The sequence below is a fragment of the Eutrigla gurnardus genome (genome assembly GCF_963514095.1).
Source record: "Eutrigla gurnardus genome assembly, chromosome: 12".
Taxonomy (NCBI): Eukaryota; Metazoa; Chordata; class Actinopteri; order Perciformes; family Triglidae; genus Eutrigla; species Eutrigla gurnardus.
Window position 1 is genome coordinate 7,940,640 of NC_139926.1, and position 18,730 is coordinate 7,959,369.

At 42.7% G+C, this 18,730-nt stretch overlaps 1 protein-coding gene across 2 annotated transcripts; it reads left to right on the plus strand.

The window, feature by feature from the left end:
- f5 (coagulation factor V) lies at nucleotides 1-17,074 on the plus strand. 2 transcript variants are annotated; one of them, XM_084023733.1, is made up of 25 exons: nucleotides 8-225; nucleotides 634-716; nucleotides 2,094-2,216; nucleotides 2,693-2,905; nucleotides 3,020-3,175; nucleotides 3,570-3,791; nucleotides 3,883-4,048; nucleotides 4,482-4,662; nucleotides 5,167-5,263; nucleotides 5,339-5,544; nucleotides 6,029-6,176; nucleotides 6,292-6,504; nucleotides 7,799-9,962; nucleotides 10,321-10,489; nucleotides 10,640-10,876; nucleotides 13,149-13,365; nucleotides 13,486-13,665; nucleotides 14,352-14,468; nucleotides 14,560-14,631; nucleotides 14,774-14,859; nucleotides 14,971-15,126; nucleotides 15,367-15,511; nucleotides 15,949-16,100; nucleotides 16,226-16,408; nucleotides 16,507-17,074. In XM_084023733.1, exons 1-25 carry the CDS (start codon nucleotides 59-61, stop codon nucleotides 16,651-16,653), a joined length of 6,000 nt encoding a protein of 1,999 aa, XP_083879859.1. In that variant the 5' UTR covers nucleotides 8-58; the 3' UTR covers nucleotides 16,654-17,074. The 2 variants fall into 2 exon arrangements, 1 of the variants encoding a protein (XP_083879859.1); XR_014598114.1 differs by lacking the exons at nucleotides 15,949-16,100; nucleotides 16,226-16,408; nucleotides 16,507-17,074 and having other exon boundaries at nucleotides 1-225; nucleotides 14,971-15,228; nucleotides 15,367-15,485.
- Nucleotides 17,075-18,730: the final 1,656 nt, after the last annotated feature.

Here is an 18,730-nt window from a genome sequence, read left to right on the forward strand (position 1 = left end):
ATCACAGCTTCTTCCCTTGTACGACAGACCTGTTTCACCTGGAGGGTTGATCCCAGATATGAGGCTTTGTGAGCGGGCTGGAGCTTGGTGTCTCCTGCCTGTCCTGGTTCTTCTGACTGTCCTCCAGGTCAAAGCAGACCAGCAGGAACCCAAGGAGAGGCACTATTATATCGCTGCTGTTGAGATCGACTGGGACTACTATGGCAATGCCACAAACACAAACGGGTAGGACACTATAGCGGGATGCTGGTTGGAGGATTTGTGATATTAAAAACAGGACAAGAGTTATGAAGGCAACAGGTGTAAGACTTAATTTTAATTATTAAAATTTCATGATTTTATATAGATCTTTTATTTTATTTGAATTATGTTATGATATTTGGATTCTGTTATTGACATTATTTGTACAGTTTAAAAACAGTCCAGTGGGTCCTTGATCCATTTCTCTGGCAGCCTGTTCTTCATCCTATGATAGTTGATAGTATATCAGCATGAACGCACACACAGTTCAACGTTAGTTGCAACATGTAAGGAAACGTGTGCCTTCGTATCTTGAAGTGTCCTGTTGTGCTGCTGGTGTACGTAATGCGTTTTCCTCTGTATGCTGATTCATGTTTTGTGTTTTTCCTTTAGGTTTGGTCCCACCTATAAGAAAGTGGTCTTTCGGGAGTATGACAAAGACTTCCAACAGGCTAAGACTCATCCCTCCTGGTTAGGTATGTCTGGCTCAAAATATCCTTTCCAGGGAATCAGATATAAACGTTTATTTCCTGATAATTTCCCAGAAGGGAATTGAAAAGTACATAACTGTTACAGCCTTTGGTACTAATTAGTGGTGTAATTACAATGTGTCTAAATGGTACATTTATTACAGTTGACACAAAGTGACCGACCGTTCCGTTTCAGAAGAAATAACAGAAAATAACAAAGTAATAAGACAGATTATGTAGACGAGGATAAACCTGAATAAATGAGTGTAGAAATGAAATAAATGCAGATGCTTCCTGCCGGACACAAGGTTCAACCAGGGACGGCACTAGGATTTAAAGACAGGGGGGCTTAGCCCCCAGGAGGAACATACAAAACCTTTGCTTGCATCTTTTTACTACTGTATTAGAACGACACATTAACCAGTGAAGAAGTCCAGCTTGTAACACGTTAAAAGCAACAGACATTGTCTTCTTCTGTTGAACAAGAGTTACTGTAATGTTAACTTTTAGACACATTAAAGCTGTTTAGAACCTGATTATGTAAATGTTTCTTAAAGTGATACCGTATCTAATTCCTCTCTCCATAAGCTGCAGGTCTAAATCATTTACTTTAATTACACCAATAACTGTCCAGTAGAATAAACTAAGACTGATTTTAAAGGTCACAGTGAAATCTGACAACATAAATATGAACTTTACCCAAATAAAAGAAAAATGGGGATATAGTGTCTGTAAAAAATAAAATAAAATAAAAAACAAAGACAAATTGCTTTACAGAAATTAAAGTAAAGTATATTCTTTCTACAGACTATGATGCTATAATCCTCAAACTATATGTATACCCTATGAGATTAATCTGAAAATAAAGATATAGATATAGAATACCTGTTTAATACTGTTTCTCTACGTATTTTGTAGAGACTTGTCAGGCATTACTCCCACCACCATAATTAAAACTTCAAATGAAAGAATATCTTTTGGATGAATGGCGTTCATCCTTTAAGTAGAGAGACGTTTTCCTTTCATGTAGAACATTGTAAAAAAGTTTAGAACTTCAGAAAAATTATATTCCTGCACAAGCAAAAAATCATCACTTAACAACCATTCCAAGTGAAGACTTCCACTTCCATAAAATTAGTACACTTTTATAATGTTCCTAAAAAAGGAACATTGTGGCAAAAAATCCATACTCTTTCCTTTCGACGACGTATCCAGTAAGAGAACATTACAATATACAGTATGAGCCAATGGTGAAATGATATTTGCTGGTCAGGAACAGTCAGTTATGAATCGACATGACTTAACATCACCAGTGTGAGGCGAAACCAAAACATTCAAATGGTTGGATTCCAAAATAAACTTGAGCACGTCTCTTCTCCGCAGGTCTTCTTGGACCCACACTGAGGGCTGAGGTGGGAGAGACCATTGTCGTCACATTCAGAAACATGGCCGAGGGACCGCACAGCATCCACCCACATGGGGTCGCTTACGGGAAACAGTCAGAGGGTAGGTTCCTGTTAACCCAGCTGCAGATGAAGGAGGTTACACAAGATTGGCCAACACAACAAACAACCGTGTTTGTCTTCTTCTAAAATATTAACCAGGACAGGCAGATTATCACAGTAGATGGTACTGAAGTCCAACAGGAAGCATGGCTAAGCCTGTGTTCAGTAACAGGATATTACTGCCATTGTGGATGTAGGAAATGATCACTAAGTGCTTCTTGATTTGCTTTTAATGTGAAAGTCAGAGTGCAGAGAGATTCAATATTAAAGTAGAGCAGGCAGGGAACTCTTAATTAAGTCTTCATTATTTCGTTTTTGGGGGATTGAGTGGAATACCATGAAAGTCAATATTCTCTTCAGACCCCTGCTAGGCAATGGGATTTCATTAATTAGACCGTAACAACACAAGTCTGTATTCATCCATAAAGAAGAGAGATTTTCTCGCTTGCAAACTGAATGCTTTGTTTGTTTTTACAGGAGCCAACTACTTCGACAACACATCGCAGAAAGAGAAACAGGACGACATAGTGCAGCCCGACAGTGAGCATGTTTACTTCTGGGAGGTGACGCCAGAGGTTTCTCCACAGCCCGATGACCCTACCTGTCTCACCTACACCTACATCTCCCACAAAGATGTCGTTGAGGACTACAACTCGGGCCTCATCGGTGCTTTGCTCGTCTGCAAAGCCGGTAAGCAATATAATGTGGCTGCGTTTCAAATCACAAAATATCTGTTGATTTTTATTTTCATATCTCTCATATATAATCTCTCTCTCTCTCTCTCGCTCTCTCTCTCTCTCTCAGGCAGTTTGGATGAGTCAGGGAAGCAGATCGGCGTCCACCAGGAGTATGTCTTCCTGTTTGGTGTTTTTGATGAGAGAGAGAGCAAGTACAAACCAAACATGCCTGCCGACCATGTTAAATACACCATCAACGGATACGCAATGGGATCGCTACCTGGTTAGTCTGTCCAGTCTTCACTCAGTGAGTTAGAGAGGGAGCCATGATCTTTGTAAAGGATCTGGCGGCACCTAGTGGCGGGCCCCATCTAGAGCCAGTGTTTGGTTTGTCTGATCTCCTCGGAAACACCATGCCAACTTAGGAGACCAGAAGAGTTTCAAACCATGGGCGGAGCTTTCAGTGCATCATCTTTGTTAGAGAGTGACTTTGATCAAATACTGTTGTGGCAAATTTTGCTCAAATGAGTGATCTGATTGACACAGCTAATTAACAGATGTATGGTGGAGTGGTACAAGTCATAGTGAAAAGACATGCCCCAGATGTCCTGCTTAAACAAAACAATTCAAAGTTTAAAATACACAAAGTGACGGACCGTTCCCCCTTTTCCGTCCAGATGTCAGTGTCTGTGCGTACGCCTCGGTGGGCCTGCATCTGGTGGGCATGAGCTCAGAGCCTGAGGTGTTCTCAGTGCACATGAACGGGCAGGTGCTGCAGCAGAACGGCCACAAGGTGTCGTCGGTGGGTCTGATCAGCGGCACCTCTGCCACCGCCAGCATGGTGGCCCTCCACGCAGGCCGCTGGCTGCTCTCCTCGCACACAATCAAGCACATGGAGGGTAAGTGTTCCTCTGCTCAGGAGATGAGTGGATCCGTCATCCGCCACACATCTAGATCCTTTTGGCCAATCGTACAACATTTCTATTGCAGCTGGCATGCATGGCTTCGTGGATGTGAAAAAGTGTGACGGCTTCCAAGCACCCCGGCGAAGGATGACCATCGAACAGAAGAGATACAGCAGGGTGTGGACGTACTACATAGCTGCTGAGGAAGTTCTGTGGGACTATGCATCTGATATTAAAGAACACATGGATGAGTAAGCAGAATTTACAGATACATCTTTTTGCATTTCATAGCATTTTTACAGGCAACATGCAAATCAATCAGAATTCCCTCTGTAGCAAAATTAACCTTTGTGTTTATGATTAATGTGCTACTGTAGTATTTTCATTCACTGCAATAGCATTGTTCAACGCTGTTTATTGACAAAAGGGAGCCTATGACAATGCTGCTGATTTTTAGTGTGCCCCTTCCCACTAAACCGGTTTTTATTTTCTCCTTTGCTTTACTGAAGAAGCTCAACACATTAGGAGTTATTTTCCATCTTTCACTCTGCTGCATCCATTAAAATAATCTCTCAACTCTTGAACCTTTATTTGAAATAGAAGATCAGTTTTGCACTGATTAAAAACACTGTTTTTTTTATATGGTCTTGTTATTCTCAAAATACCTCTTATCTTTGTGCAAAGGGACTTCAAGTTACAGTACCTGAGACGGTCATCGACGCGCATCGGTGGGAAGTACAAGAAGGCGGTGTACACACTGTACACAAACGAGTCATTCACTGACAGGATGGAGTCCAAGCAAAAGAAAAATGAGCTTGGGATCTTGGGTCCAGTGATCAGAGCGCAAATCAGAGATGTCATCAAGGTGAGATTATATTCAATTAGAGCAAATTTGTATAGCACCTTCTCAGTAAAATTATATTTCTTTGTGCTTTGTTAAACACTTCATTACAAAGTATTAATAATACGAGGCAAATAAGCTCATTCATCGTAGGTTAGCTTGAATATTTAGGCATTAACACAGTATATTCAATTATGTAAAACCTGAAATAACGTCTGGCGCTGTATATTCAGGAGAGGCACCAAGAGTTGGTCTTGGTCTGGAATTATTTGCAAATCAATATTTAAGATGTTGTTTTTATGTTAACGACAGTTCCTATACTGTTCATATGCTGTGGATTTAAACACTATCAAATTAGAGCTGAAACCCAGCACTTCATCCCCACAGTCGGTGGTATTTCAAATCAGTACCTGTGAGCACAGAGCCAAGTCATGAATCACACGTCTCTCATACTCGGGTCATTATTTCATATCACTAATCACTGTCTACAGACGGCGTGTTCTCACTCATCCTCCTATCCATTTCCAGATTGTTTTTAAGAACAAGGCCTCCAGGCCCTACAGCATCTATCCACATGGACTGACAATAGAGAAGTCTGATGAGGGCGTCAACTACCCACCAGGAGGTACTACATCTCTCCTCCCAATGGCTTCAATATGTAAAAAGGATTCCAATTAAATTGATGAGATGTGTTTGCCAGGCAACCAGTCTCATGGTGTTCAGCCAGGAGAGACGCACACCTATGTGTGGACAGTGGTGGACGAGGACGAGCCTTTCGAGAAAGACTCCCGGTGTCTTACACGACTGTACCACAGTGCAGTGGACACAGCACGCGACATCGCCTCAGGACTGATCGGACAGATCCTCATCTGCAAGAGTCACTCCCTCAATATCAGGGGTGTGCAGGTAAAAAGAATGCTAATTTTAGGCATGCTAGCAACCTGGCACCTCCTGCCGACTAGTTGGTCCATACAAAGATTCTGTACTTAGGTCCAGACACACTAAACCAACATCAAAGAACTAGTAGCATCGCCTCACATCACTTGTCTCATGGCTAAAAAGTTGCACTTGAACACACCGCAAAGACTGCAGCCAGACATCGTTGTGTCACTTATAACACTTGATACATTAGTTAGACGATTGATTGGAAATGTACAGTACACATCCCTCCTAGATATGTTTTTCTTTTATTATTATTTAACCAGGTTTGTCCTGTCGAGATGAAAAAAACTATTTTTCAAGGGAGACCTAAGTCTTTTGCTCTTGAGTTGAAAGCTGTTAATGAGACAAGCTCCTTGATTTGAGACCCAAAATCAAGGAGCTTGTTGGTTTCTCTATGTTGAATGAGAAACCTGTTAAAATTAAAGTCACAATGGGTTTGTGTCTGCAGCTGAAAGCAGACAAGGAGCAGCATGCTATGTTGGCTGTATTTGATGAGAACAAGAGCTGGTACCTGGATGACAACATTCGCCAATATTGCGACAGATCCAAAGTCAACAAGGCCGACCCAGACTTTTATAAGTCTAATGTCATGCATAGTGAGTTTTTGCTATAATTTAATCAAAGCTCATCCAAAAAGACATGATATACTCTCTCTTATATGTTCATAGATCTAACTGCATTGCCTTAACCTTCATGTAAATTTCCTCGCAGCAATTAACGGTTATGTGTTTGAGAGCGGGCCGCTCCTGGGCTTCTGCAATGGAGAGATTGTAACATGGCACGTGTCCAGCATTGGAGCACAGGACTACATCCAGACAGCTACTTTCTACGGCCACACGTTTGACCTGAATGGACGGACAGAGGACTTCCTCAGCCTGTACCCGATGACTGGAGAGACCATTTCTATGAACATGGACAACATTGGTCAGTCACGGATTACAATGCCTTTATGATGTCAAGTTATGTGTTGATATTCCAAATGTTTCATCCGTAGGGATGCTTTAATTTGAGAAAATATTGTGCCAACAGAAATGTATGAGACTGTACATACAGGATATAAGACTCTATAAGACTGTGATATTAGGTGTAAGTACGGTGGCCCTGAGAGCTGCAGATTAAGAAAACGTGCAGGTTTACACAAGCAATTACAGAAACTTTGTTGCCAATTTTACAAGAAGCTCACAACACAACAGAAACTGTTTCCAGGTGACACTAACAGGACGATACGTTGGGGCACACCTAACATGAGTGGGAGGGATGTTCTAGTGGCTTGGAGCATAAAAGCTAAAGGCACTTTCACCGATTTTTATGGAATAACCAGATGGCCTTTTCCAGATTTCCTGGCTGATTCATAGTTCACCAGCATATCAGAGAGATATTGAGGTTACAACGTAAGACCTCAGCACAGATGTTATATGGTCAAATGTACTTTTTCTAGATAAAACTCTTGCAGCTGCCATCTCAAGTAGCTGCAGGCGATTTAGATGCCTTTTCAATAATCCTGTGAGCAGCACATTACCGTAGTCTAGCCGACTGGAAACACAAGCATGGACCAGTTTTTTTAGCATCTCATAAAAAGTTCCTTACCGTCGCAATATTTCTTCAATGATAAAATACAGCTTTAATTATGCCGTTAATCCAGGATGACACCAAGGTTTCTGACTTGTGTGACATTTTCCAGAGACAATTGTGACAATTCAAAAGAGATTTCTTGCCTGTGAGCCTTCGCCCGGATAAACAGCATTTCTGTGTTGTCACTGTTAAGCTATAAAAAATGGCTAGACATCCAGTTATTAGTACCCTTGATAGATTCTGAGTGTATCAATGGGGCTCAGATATGGCTCGGATCGTTGGGGAATAGGGAACTATTATAATATATAATATATAGTTGTGTGTCATCAGCACAACCCATTAACCTTAACCATTTAATGCCAATGTCCTCAACAACCTTGTAGATATGACCCTGCATGTGCCAGTCATGTGCAAAGAGCGTCTAGCAGCGCATTTTCTAAAAGCGTTGCATGCTGAATTGGTGACGACATTTCTTTATTTGGTTGATCTATTGTATGTGTTTTCTTGATTTGCAGTGCGGTGAACTCTCAGGGCCATCATATGTGAGTCTGTAGACTGTTAATAGTTAATGTCACAAGCTGAAACATTTGCTTGTGAAAACTGCTTAGTTTTTCAAATATGACTTTTTGTGTTTCTCTTGAACCAGGTATCTGGCTCATGGCCTCCCTGAATTCCCATGAGACAACCAAAGGAATGCGCGTTAGGTTTCAGGATGTTGAGTGCTATCGTGACCACCAGTATGAGTACAATGACTATGAAGATCCAGCAGCGTTCACAGAATTTACTGTGTGGAACCCTGCCAAATTGGAAGACATCAACAAGGAAAAGGAGAAGCCAACACCTGTAGTAGAAACTCCAAAGGAGATAGACATTTACACAGACTTATTTGCAGATGAATTAGGTCTCAGGTCTCTGAAGAACCAATCCAATAACTCAAGCGTAGAGCAGCTGGACCTCTCTTTCCTCGACTATGATGCTATTGATGTGCTTGAAGGAGATACCAACATCACCCTTAATCTCAAGGAGACACAGAATAAAAATTTGACCTCTATTCCAAAGCCAAATACATTCAATAAGACAACACTTTCAAATGTGAAAGAGGTCGATCGGCTAAACCTCACAGCAGTTCATTTGCTGAGCCAAAACATCAGTGAGAATGCAATACATATGCAGAACAGTAGCACACTATCAACTTTTGTCAATTCCTCTCTGTATAAAAGAGAGAACACAACTATTTTGCACATCACAAATATACTAGTAAAGAACGACAGCATTGCTACAAACAGCAGTGCGTCTGCCGTCTCAAATCTTGATATTGTTGGAGTGCCCGACACAAAGAATACAACAGTATTATCAATGGTTGGAAATACATCCACAGAAATGACCAATCTTACGGTAACATTACAAGGAAGTGCCAATCTTACTGAAACATCTCGAGAAAATGCCAGTTCCATCGAGGAAACTGAAAGATTAAATATATCCCTGACTGGTGAGAACCAGACTTCTGTGGGCACGATCTTGACGGAGGACTCCCAGGAGAGACTCACCAGAGGGGACGTGTTTTCTGACTCTGTGCCGCTATTCAATACCAGCACCGACAACCTCCACAGTATACCAGAGGGCACAGTCTCCCCTCCATCAGTCAGTGCAGAAGTCCGAGATGAGAATATTAATGGGTCGGCACATACAAGAAACCTTTCATTATCTATTCCAAGAGCTGATGTTGGAGCGGTTAACATCAGCAGTGTAGACAGAAGCAACTTGACCCTCTCAGAGTTGGAATTGGAAAGCAAAGACAACAAAACCAGTGACAATGACTCCCTGATCACCACGGCAGAGCAAGGGTCTTTGAGCTTGTTTGACGTCCAAATGAACTCCTCTGAAATTGTGACTATTCCAGTCAATTCAAGCCTTCAAAACACAACACAAGCTCTGCTCGAAACTCGGCCCTTTCATAATGTCACGGCGAACATTTCCAGATCAAATTCAACTGGGGAGGTTAGTTCACAGAGTAGTGGGAATGTCACGGCTCTCCTGGGTGAGTTGAACCACACATCTTCTGCAGAAAGTTTCTCCAATGAGACGAACCTGTCCCTCCCCAGCGATGCAGAGAGAGAGAGCAATAATGTGGAGCTGATTGCCTCCGACAGCAGTGAAGAAGTGCTGATCTACCTTAAAGGAAACAACACAGAGGTGATTAAAACCACCTCTGTCAAAATTCAGGGGCACAACTGGACTTATGAGGGAACTCACCAAATGGAGCCCGTGGAGATTCCCGACTACATGATGAAATATTTTGGGAGAAAAACCCCTCAAACAACGGCAACCCCAAAAAATACAAAAAAAGTGAACCTCCGACAGTGGCCCCAGAAGGGCCACGGCATGAAAACCAAGAGGAGGAAGGAATACAAGCCTCAGCCCAGGAGCGGCTTACCATTTTCTCCTCGTGGATTCAATCCAGCCATGACCCCGCGTGGGTCACGGCCCCTTTCACCACAACCTGTCTCTGATGAACAGGAGCTCATTAACATACCCGTGGTCATTGGTGTGCCCCGGCCCGATTTTAGTGACTATGAACTGTATGTTCCTGGGGAAGATTCAAATCATGTAGCGCCGGAGGAGGAAAATGTCAAAGCAGATGAATACGAGTATGTGACCTACATTGACCCCTACAGCAGTCATGAAGACATCAGCAATCTCAACCTTGATGACACCACCAAATACTACTTGAAATTATCAGGTCCGAATGTCAAAACTTACTTCATTGCTGCAGAGGAGGTTGAGTGGGACTACGCTGGCTACGGACAGAGGTAAGTTCAGAGGCAGCAGTAAAAAAAAAACGCTCACACAGAAGAAAGACAATCTGACTTTATAATTGTAGCCTCTTTTTATTGTTGTTTTCTGTATCTTTATAGTAGTTTCGCATCATTTCAGTGTCTCTTTGTGGTAGCTTTGCCCCTCTTCATAGTCACTGTGAGGGTTTTTGTGGCCTCTTCTTCTTCTTCTTCTGTTTTTGAGCGTCTTCCTGCTTGGTTTGCATATCTTGGACTGACATTTTGTAAGGGTGGTAATCCAAACGTGCTCATATAACATTTGTAAAGACATGGCTAAAGCAGGATCACAACCATACACATTCAAAGCTGAAACAAGGTCCTGTTATCGCCACAGGAGGATAGACAAGTTACCACCAAACAGCAGAGGAACAAAGTTCACCAAGGCTGTTTTCCGGAGTTACATGGACAGCAGCTTCAGAATACCTGACATCCGTGGAGAGATGGATGAGCATCTAGGCATCCTGGGACCTGTCATCAAGGCGGAGGTTGGCCAAAGCATCATGGTAAGACTGTCAGCATCAGCTGCACACATTTTCAAATTGTATTCTTTGCGTGAATATGAGGCTACAGTCAGTGGCCTCATATGTGGCCTCGTAAGTGTTTTCTAAAATGTCTAACTACGCAACCACAGAATGTGTCTTCTTTTCTTGTAGGTGGTGTTCAGGAACAAAGCCAACCGTCCGTACTCCTTACACCCAAATGGGGTTTCCTATACCAAGCAGACAGAGGGTCTGTCCTATGACGATGGCTCTAAGTACTGGTATAAATATGACAACGACGTTAAACCCAATGCCACCTTCACATATATATGGAAGGTCAATTCTATGGTTGGGCCAACACCAGGCGAGTCTAGCTGTCGGACCTGGGCCTACTATTCAGGCGTTAATCCTGTGAGTATACTTTGTAGACATTTATTAATTAAAGCTTAGTATGGCAGACAGTAGGGATCTACAGTTCACTCATACAAATTAAAACCATGTATGTAGGAATTGAGTTTGCGGTTGTGGCATAAAAATATGAATGGCCTGAGGTAACATACACACTGAACCAGTTTTCATCAGGATTGTGTCAGCTTTAAATTGAGATTGATGTAAATGTCATCTTTATTTAACCTGAAGTGAGACACAGTGTTAGTGTATAAAACACAACAGCAATCATCATCATCGTCAACCGCTTATCCGTGGTCGGGTCGTGGGAGCAAAAGCTCCAGCAGGGGACTCCAAACATCCCTTTCCCGGGCCAACTCTGACTGGAGGGTCCCGAGGCATCCCTAGGCCAGTGTGGAGATATAATCTCTCCACCTAGTCCTGGGTCTTCCTTTCTCTTTTCGTCACAACAGTACCAGAGTACGATTCTCTAGCCAATCTCACGTTCCATTGTCCCCTCACTCGCGAACAAGCCTCCAAGGTACTTGAACAGCTTCATTTGGGGTAAGGACTCATTCACTCCCCGGAGTAGGCAGCCCATCAGTTTCCTGCTGAGCACCATAGCCTTAAGCCCAAGTTATGCTTCCGCGTCGACACAACGCAAGGGGGCTTGTGGACCCCTTACGTCCTTGCGAACCCCCCTTACGTCCAACGCAAGGGCCTGACGTGCACCTCCCAAAAATCCTAGAAGCGCGTCAAGGCGACGCAACACCAACGCAGCGGCATTGGCTGTGATTGGTCCGCTAACTACATCCGCTGGAGACCGCTTTTCCGGTTTCCACTCATAAACACCGCCATTTAAACTTTTAATAGGCTATTTTCATTGTTTGCACCTCGTTTTATTGTTTGCACCTTGTCGCTTTTGCACAAAGAAATAAAACACCATGTCCTGAAAAATTGTGGATGTTTAAAGCCGGAAAGTAAACAAATAGGCTATAACGAGGCTAACGACGATATACGTCAAGAGTCTCGGTCGGTCGGTCAGTCTTTACAAAAAACATAGCACCCTCTACCGGTGTGGCATTGAATTGCATTTCGACACTTAAACCCAACGCAGAACCATCACGGTCTCCCAGCAACTGTGTGGCCATTGCGTGATCACTACGCGGAAGCATAACTGAGCCTTTAGATTTAGAGATGCTGATCCTCATCCCGACTGCTTCACACACTCTACCACATCATCTGCAAAAAACAGCGATGAGTTCCTCAGCACACTGAACTGCAAACCCTCCTCCCCCCGACTACGCCTTGTTATCCTGTCCATGAATATCACTAACAGGATTGGTGACTGGTTTGACTTTCTCCCGAGTACCCAAACACAGCTCTCCCTTTGGGAGTACAGAGATTGGATGGCCCGGCCATACACCTTCTCCAAGTCCACAAAACACATGTCGCTTGTGAGAGTAAAGAGCTGGTCTGTTGTTCCACGACCAGGACCAAACCCGCATTGTTCCTTTTCAATCAAAGGTTCAACTATCGGTCGAACCCTTCTTTCCAGCACTTTGGAGTAGGCTTTACCAGGGAGGCTGAGTAGTGTGATACCCCTGTAATTGGTACACACTCTCTGGTCCCCCTTTTTGAACAGGGGGACCACCACCCCAGTCTGTTACTCCTTAAGCACTGTCCCTGACTTCCACGCAATGTTGAAGCGATGCGTCACCCAAGACAGTCCTCCACACCCAAAGCCTTCAGCATTTCTGGACAGATCTCATCATTCCCCGGAGCACCGGTTACCGGATACCTCAGTGACTTTTACCAGGGAAATTAAACATTATCCTCCATCAGCTTCCAGCTCTGCCTCTACAATAGAGGGCGTATAAGTCGGATTCAGGAGTTCCTCAAAGTGCTCCTTCCACAGCCCAATTACCTCCTCAGTTGAGGTCAACAGTAACCTTACTTTACTGTAAACAACTTGGATGGTTCCTCATTTCCCCCTTCTTAGATGACAGACGGTTTGGTGCCAACCAAAAGTCCTTCTACATGGCTGCTCCGAACTCCTCCCACACCCTCCCACAATAGCAAGGGTATATGACAGAAAAAACAATGTGACAAGCAATGTGACAGAAATTTACGGACAGATAGGACATTCATACAGAGACAAAATAGAACAGAAATCATCAAATTGAAAGGTGCAAAAGTGCCAAAGAGGTAATTTAGTACCACATTAAATGTATGAATGTTTGGGGAGAGCATGATGGAATATGTGCACATGTATAGCCTATGCTCTGTCTCTCAGGAAAGGGATATCCACTCTGGCTTGATCGGGCCTTTGCTGGTGTGTCGAGAAGGCACTCTGGATGATCATATACCAGACATGAGGGAGTTCACGCTGCTTTTCATGACCTTCGACGAGTCACAGAGCTGGTACTACGAAAAGAACCGTGAATTGATGCAGAGGAAAAACCGAAGAAGACTTATAGAACCCAACTTCAACGAGAATCTCAAGTTCCACAGTAATGCATGTTCCTGGTTTAAACGATCCTCCACCTGTTTCTTCCATGCATTCAAGATTTATTAGTTACAGAAATAGAAACAAATATTTGAAAAATGTCTTTTTTCTGTTGTTTCCCAAGGCATCAATGGCATTATATATACCCTGAAGGGCCTGAGGATGTACACCAACCAGCTGGCATGCTGGTACCTGATCAACATGGGTTCTCCTAAAGACTTTCATAGCATTCACTTCCACGGACAGACCTTCATCCACAAGATGATCAACAGCTACAGACAAGCCGTGTACCCACTACTGCCTGGTGAGTAACATAATGGTTGTTTGTTCAGTGGATTCAGAATAATATATATATATATTATTATTATTATTATTATATAGCTGCCTTACTGCTTTACATTTTGAATAGAAGTTATGTGGATTGACAATATCTCCTTACACCTCAATTTTTGATGTCAACAACGTAGCAGAGGCAATAGAGGGGCTATGTCCCGCCCCCTGCGGTGCACCACTATGGACCTTATTTTGGTATAAAAAAAATAAGTATGGCAGTCAGTGTCAAATAATTCTGTGATCGAATAAATAAAAAATTGGTAAAATTACACGTTTGTCAATTTAAAAGATAATTGTGCACAGAACTTAGCTAAGTCACAGAGCTTGCAAGGAAGCTAAGCTAATGACTGTAATTGACACACATGTGCATCACGAGATGTAGGTCACTGAGCAGTTTCACACAAAAATAAATACTACTACAAACTACAGAGTATGCCTTTCTTTCACTTGCTAAATTATCATTTAAATTGACTAACATTGTATGTGACAGAACATTATCATGTGTAATTCATGGTACAATTCGAAAGGGATCTAAAACATGATTTCCCTCTCACCATTGTCTACCATACATATCTTCTGTAATAAGGTCCCACGGGGAACACCGGAAGAGGCGGGACTTAGCCTCTCTATGTGTTAAATACCAAATTGTCCTTGCAGGGAGCTTTGCTACTCTGGAGATGTATCCATCCAAACCTGGATTATGGCAGCTGGAGACAGAAGTGGGTTCCAACCAACAGAAGGGCATGCAGACCCTCTTTCTTGTTCTAGACAATGGTACAAACAACCACACAACTCTGCAGCATTCAGGCACACTGTTTTAGTTTGTGTTTTAATACCGAGATATTGCTTGTATGTGTCCTCCTAGATTGCTACCGTCCGCTGGGTTTAGAATCGGGCAGTGTGAAAGACAACCAGATCACAGCAATCAACACGAGAGGTAGCCATGCCTCCTCCTGTCTGCACCCATTCGTATTGGCAACAAATATGCTGTGGTCCTACTGCATTGCAATTACCTAAGACATTATTGCTGTAAACTGTATGTCACTATAGAAGAAATGACAACATTTCCTTCTTTGAAGGATACTGGGAGCCCCATCTTGCCAGATTGAACAATCAGGGTAAATATAACGCATGGAGCACAGATGAGACCAAGAGCTGGATTCAGGTATGTGTTGGAGATGTTAGAGTACGTATTTCATTGATTATAGTTGCATATGTGCACTTGGTTTCTATGTGAATACAATCTGCTATTTATACCTTTGTTTCCCTTGTACAGGTTGACTTCCAGCGGCCAGTTGTGATCAGCCAGGTGGCAACACAGGGAGCCCGGCAGATGTTCAGTTCCCAGTTTGTGATCAAGTACTGGATCTCCTACAGCACTGACCGCCGGAAGTGGATCTTCTATAAGGGCGACAGCAGGGAGCTCAGGAAGGTAGAAGAGAAGCTTTGTCACTTTTGATCAATGCAGAACAACTATAAGCTAAGAGAGTGAGATCACCATTTTGCGTCTGTCTGTCTGTCTTTCTGTCCGTCTGTCCGTCTGTCCGTCTGTCTGTCTGTCTGTCTGTCTGTCTGTCTGTCTGTCTGTCTGTCTGTCTGTCTGTCTGTCCGTCCGTCCGTCTGTCTGTCTGTCTGTCTGTCTGTCTGTCTGTCTGTCACTCCCTTTCACCAGGTATTCACTGGGAACCAGGAAGCCTATGAGGCAAAAAGAAACACTTTCTTTCCTCCTATGATTGGGCGGTTCATTAGGCTCCACCCCATCAACTGGAACAACAAGGCCACAGTCCGCATGGAGTTCTACGGCTGTGAGCTGGACGGTAAAATGTTACTCTATATGTTTGGTTGTTTGTTCCACTTTTGTTTTCCACTTTTTTTTGCCACAGAATATCAAAGATGTATTTTACACATTATGATTGTGTCAGTAGATTCTCCAAATCGCATGGAATTTAGTCGGGACACTGTTATGAGCTCCATTTTTGTTCGTTTGTTTGAGTTCTTTTTAATAAACTCACCAATACATTTTTGTAAACCGTGTTTACCACCATGTTCTACAGACTGGACATGTTCAATTCCCAAGTCACTGGCACTGTGGCAATGTTTTGGATATTTAATGATAAAGCACACACACACACACACACACACACACACACACACACACACACACACACACACACACACACACACGGCGTATGTACTTCAGTATCATCATCATTTGGCTTCCTGTGAATGTGACATTTCTAATGTCCTGCCTCAGGCTGCTCCGTGCCTCTGGGGATGGAGAGCAAACTGATAGAAGACCACCGCATCACAGCCAGCTCTACAGCTTCCAACTGGTACTATGGACTCTGGGAACCCTCTCTTGCACGCCTCAACATGCAGGGCACCATCAATGCATGGCAGGCTAAGGTACAAATCCCAATAAAGATACGACAGGTCAAAGTGAATGCATTCAAATTCATGGTCATCGTTAGGTAGAATGTAGTTCATAAACTAAGTCTGGTCTCACTCTCTCTGTGACGTCTCCTCCACAGTATAATGACATGAATCAGTGGCTTCAGGTGGAGCTGCCGCAAATTAAGAAGATCACAGGTATCATAACGCAAGGAGCCAAGTCTCTGGGTCAAGAGAAGTATGTCATCTCCTACAGCCTGCAGTACAGCAACAATGGGATACACTGGAACCAGTACACGGACGACGAGAGCCTCTCTTCCAAGGTGAGCGGCTGAAAATTGTAATCACATGAGGTGCAATTTTATTTGACTGCAGTTCAGATGTGAGTCTTAACAATGTCTTTCTCTCTCAACAAATCCAGACTTTCTTGGGAAATACAAATAACAATGATCACGTGAAGAACTACATCTACCCTCCTATTTTCTCCCGCTTCATCCGAATCATCCCCAGAGGCTGGATGAACCGCATCACCATGAGAGTAGAACTGCTTGGCTGTGACTTTGAGTGACACACACGATGACGGGTCAAGTCAGTCGTGCACATGGACATACAAATAAACAGACTGAAACACACATGCAGTGTACGCCCAGACATGCGCTCGTCCACTCCCACACAATAGTCATGTATCGAGTATACTACGCAGCCCTAACCCTGTTTCAATGAAGGACCAAACTACTTTCAAGACCATGGATGTCAAATCCAAGCTGAGCAAAGAGTTCGACTAGAAGACTGCAGACGGCCAAAAGACCAAGACCATCATCATCGCTTTTTGTCTGATATCTATATTATTCATGAGCTGTACCTCTTTTTGTGACCATGTGATTTGATGGGCTGTCTCTGTTCAAATATCAATGCAAATGAAACCCTCATGGTGAAATGTTGAAAGAGACTAAATGCAAATTGGGTGTATGTACCACCCAAACAATTATTACTTAATCACCAACTAATTACAGTAAAAATGTTTGCAAGCTCTTGAATCCATCAATTAACACATTCCCAAACTCTGGTGCTGGTGAGATTGGAGTGTGGATTTAGGTTTCATACATGGGACACAATGTATTATCATATGAATATGAATTTGCAAACATAAACAGCTTAAAAGTGTAAAGAGGAGAATTACAGGAGTTATTGCAACGGCTTACATTTTTGTTGTAGTGATTTGTTGCGTGTGTGATTTAAAATGTATGCAAACAAAGTGAAGCCGGCTGCTTTGGTGACAACGTACTTCACGTCAGTATCTTCCACACTTCCACGGAGGACAGCTGGACAGCTGTGAAGCTGTCACATATGACTCTGACAACATGCCATGATGCTAACTTCCTTTTCGTTTTCATCTTTTATTTTCCTCGACTGTGGTCAGGCTTCCTGGGGGAACACCCAGCCGTCCCAGTTACACTGGGATGGTGAACTTCTGTTGATGTGATGGTCCATCATCTGGCTGGTTGGCTGAAGAAGTTCCAAGCTTTTCAGATGTCTACGGTTACATCACTTTGTTTCTACAGCATTTCACTGAAATGAGGGAACAACAGTTCTACTATATGTAACCAACACAGTAAGTACTGGTGATTTGAAGTCCAGATGTCTAAGATCAGTGGTGGAATAGACTGTAACTAAGTTCATTTAGTAACAGTATTATACTTAGTACAAATGTCAGGCGCTTTTACTTTTGGTAAATAATAAAAACATTTTGAATGTGTGGTATTGATATTTTACCAGAAATAAAAGGCCTGCATGCTTCCTCCACCACTGGTGGGTTAACACCAGGCTGAATCTGGCTGAAGAGTTAAGTCTTGAAGACATCCAGGTAAACGATGTTTCTTGTGTTTGATTGGGGTCAGTGATGGATTGTTGGGTGGGGGGTAACAGGATTTAGAATAGACTGACATATTTTGTAATGTTACTATTGATTGTATTGTATTATATTATAGTTGTTACCTTGTAAATCAAATGCATATATTGTGCAATAAAATGAAGAGATTTATAATAAGGTTCTACATTGCATTTGGTTGTGTTGTTGTTGTCAAACTAAAGAATTGTTCTCCTCTCTGCTGTCGGTTGTTATTTCATTCCTATGTGATAGGTGTTTTATTATATTAATGTATCCCCAGTTGAAATCTATAAAACTTGTTGAGAAGTGCAGAATGAGTAAAGGCTCTTCTGAGATTTCAGAACAAGATTTCTTCTTCAGCGAGATTCTTTCCATAAAATCAGACACTTAATGTATAATATCATTGGGAGCCTGTCAAAGGCAACAACAAAAAACACTTTTAGTGGACGTATATTGATGGTGCCAGCTTGCCCCAATGATATATTGCAGTCCATTTATGCTACATTCCCTCTACATTAGATCAATTTCAGAGATTTTTGAAATACTAGTTGCATTTATAGGTTGATAAAGGACATTTTGTCTGCTATAAATGACAACAAATTAATGTGTACACTGATGTATGAGTACATAAATGAATGGATTCTGTTTGTCTTCGTATCCCAACTATGAAACACTGATACCTTCTCAGGGTGTCCCGAAGGTGTCACTTTCAGCACCTCTGCTGAGGCCCGGCCCCTCATGAAGGGCCTCCAGAGTC

Excerpts from the sequence above, each read along its gene's own strand:
- f5 (XM_084023733.1), top strand. The coding sequence starts at position 59 with ATGAGGCTTTGTGAGCGGGCTGGAGCTTGGTGTCTCCTGCCTGTCCTG. Across the intron at positions 3,176-3,569 it reads CGCAATGGGATCGCTACCTG|ATGTCAGTGTCTGTGCGTAC; the intron begins GTTAGTCTGTCC and ends TTTTCCGTCCAG. Across the intron at positions 3,792-3,882 it reads CACAATCAAGCACATGGAGG|CTGGCATGCATGGCTTCGTG; the intron begins GTAAGTGTTCCT and ends TTTCTATTGCAG.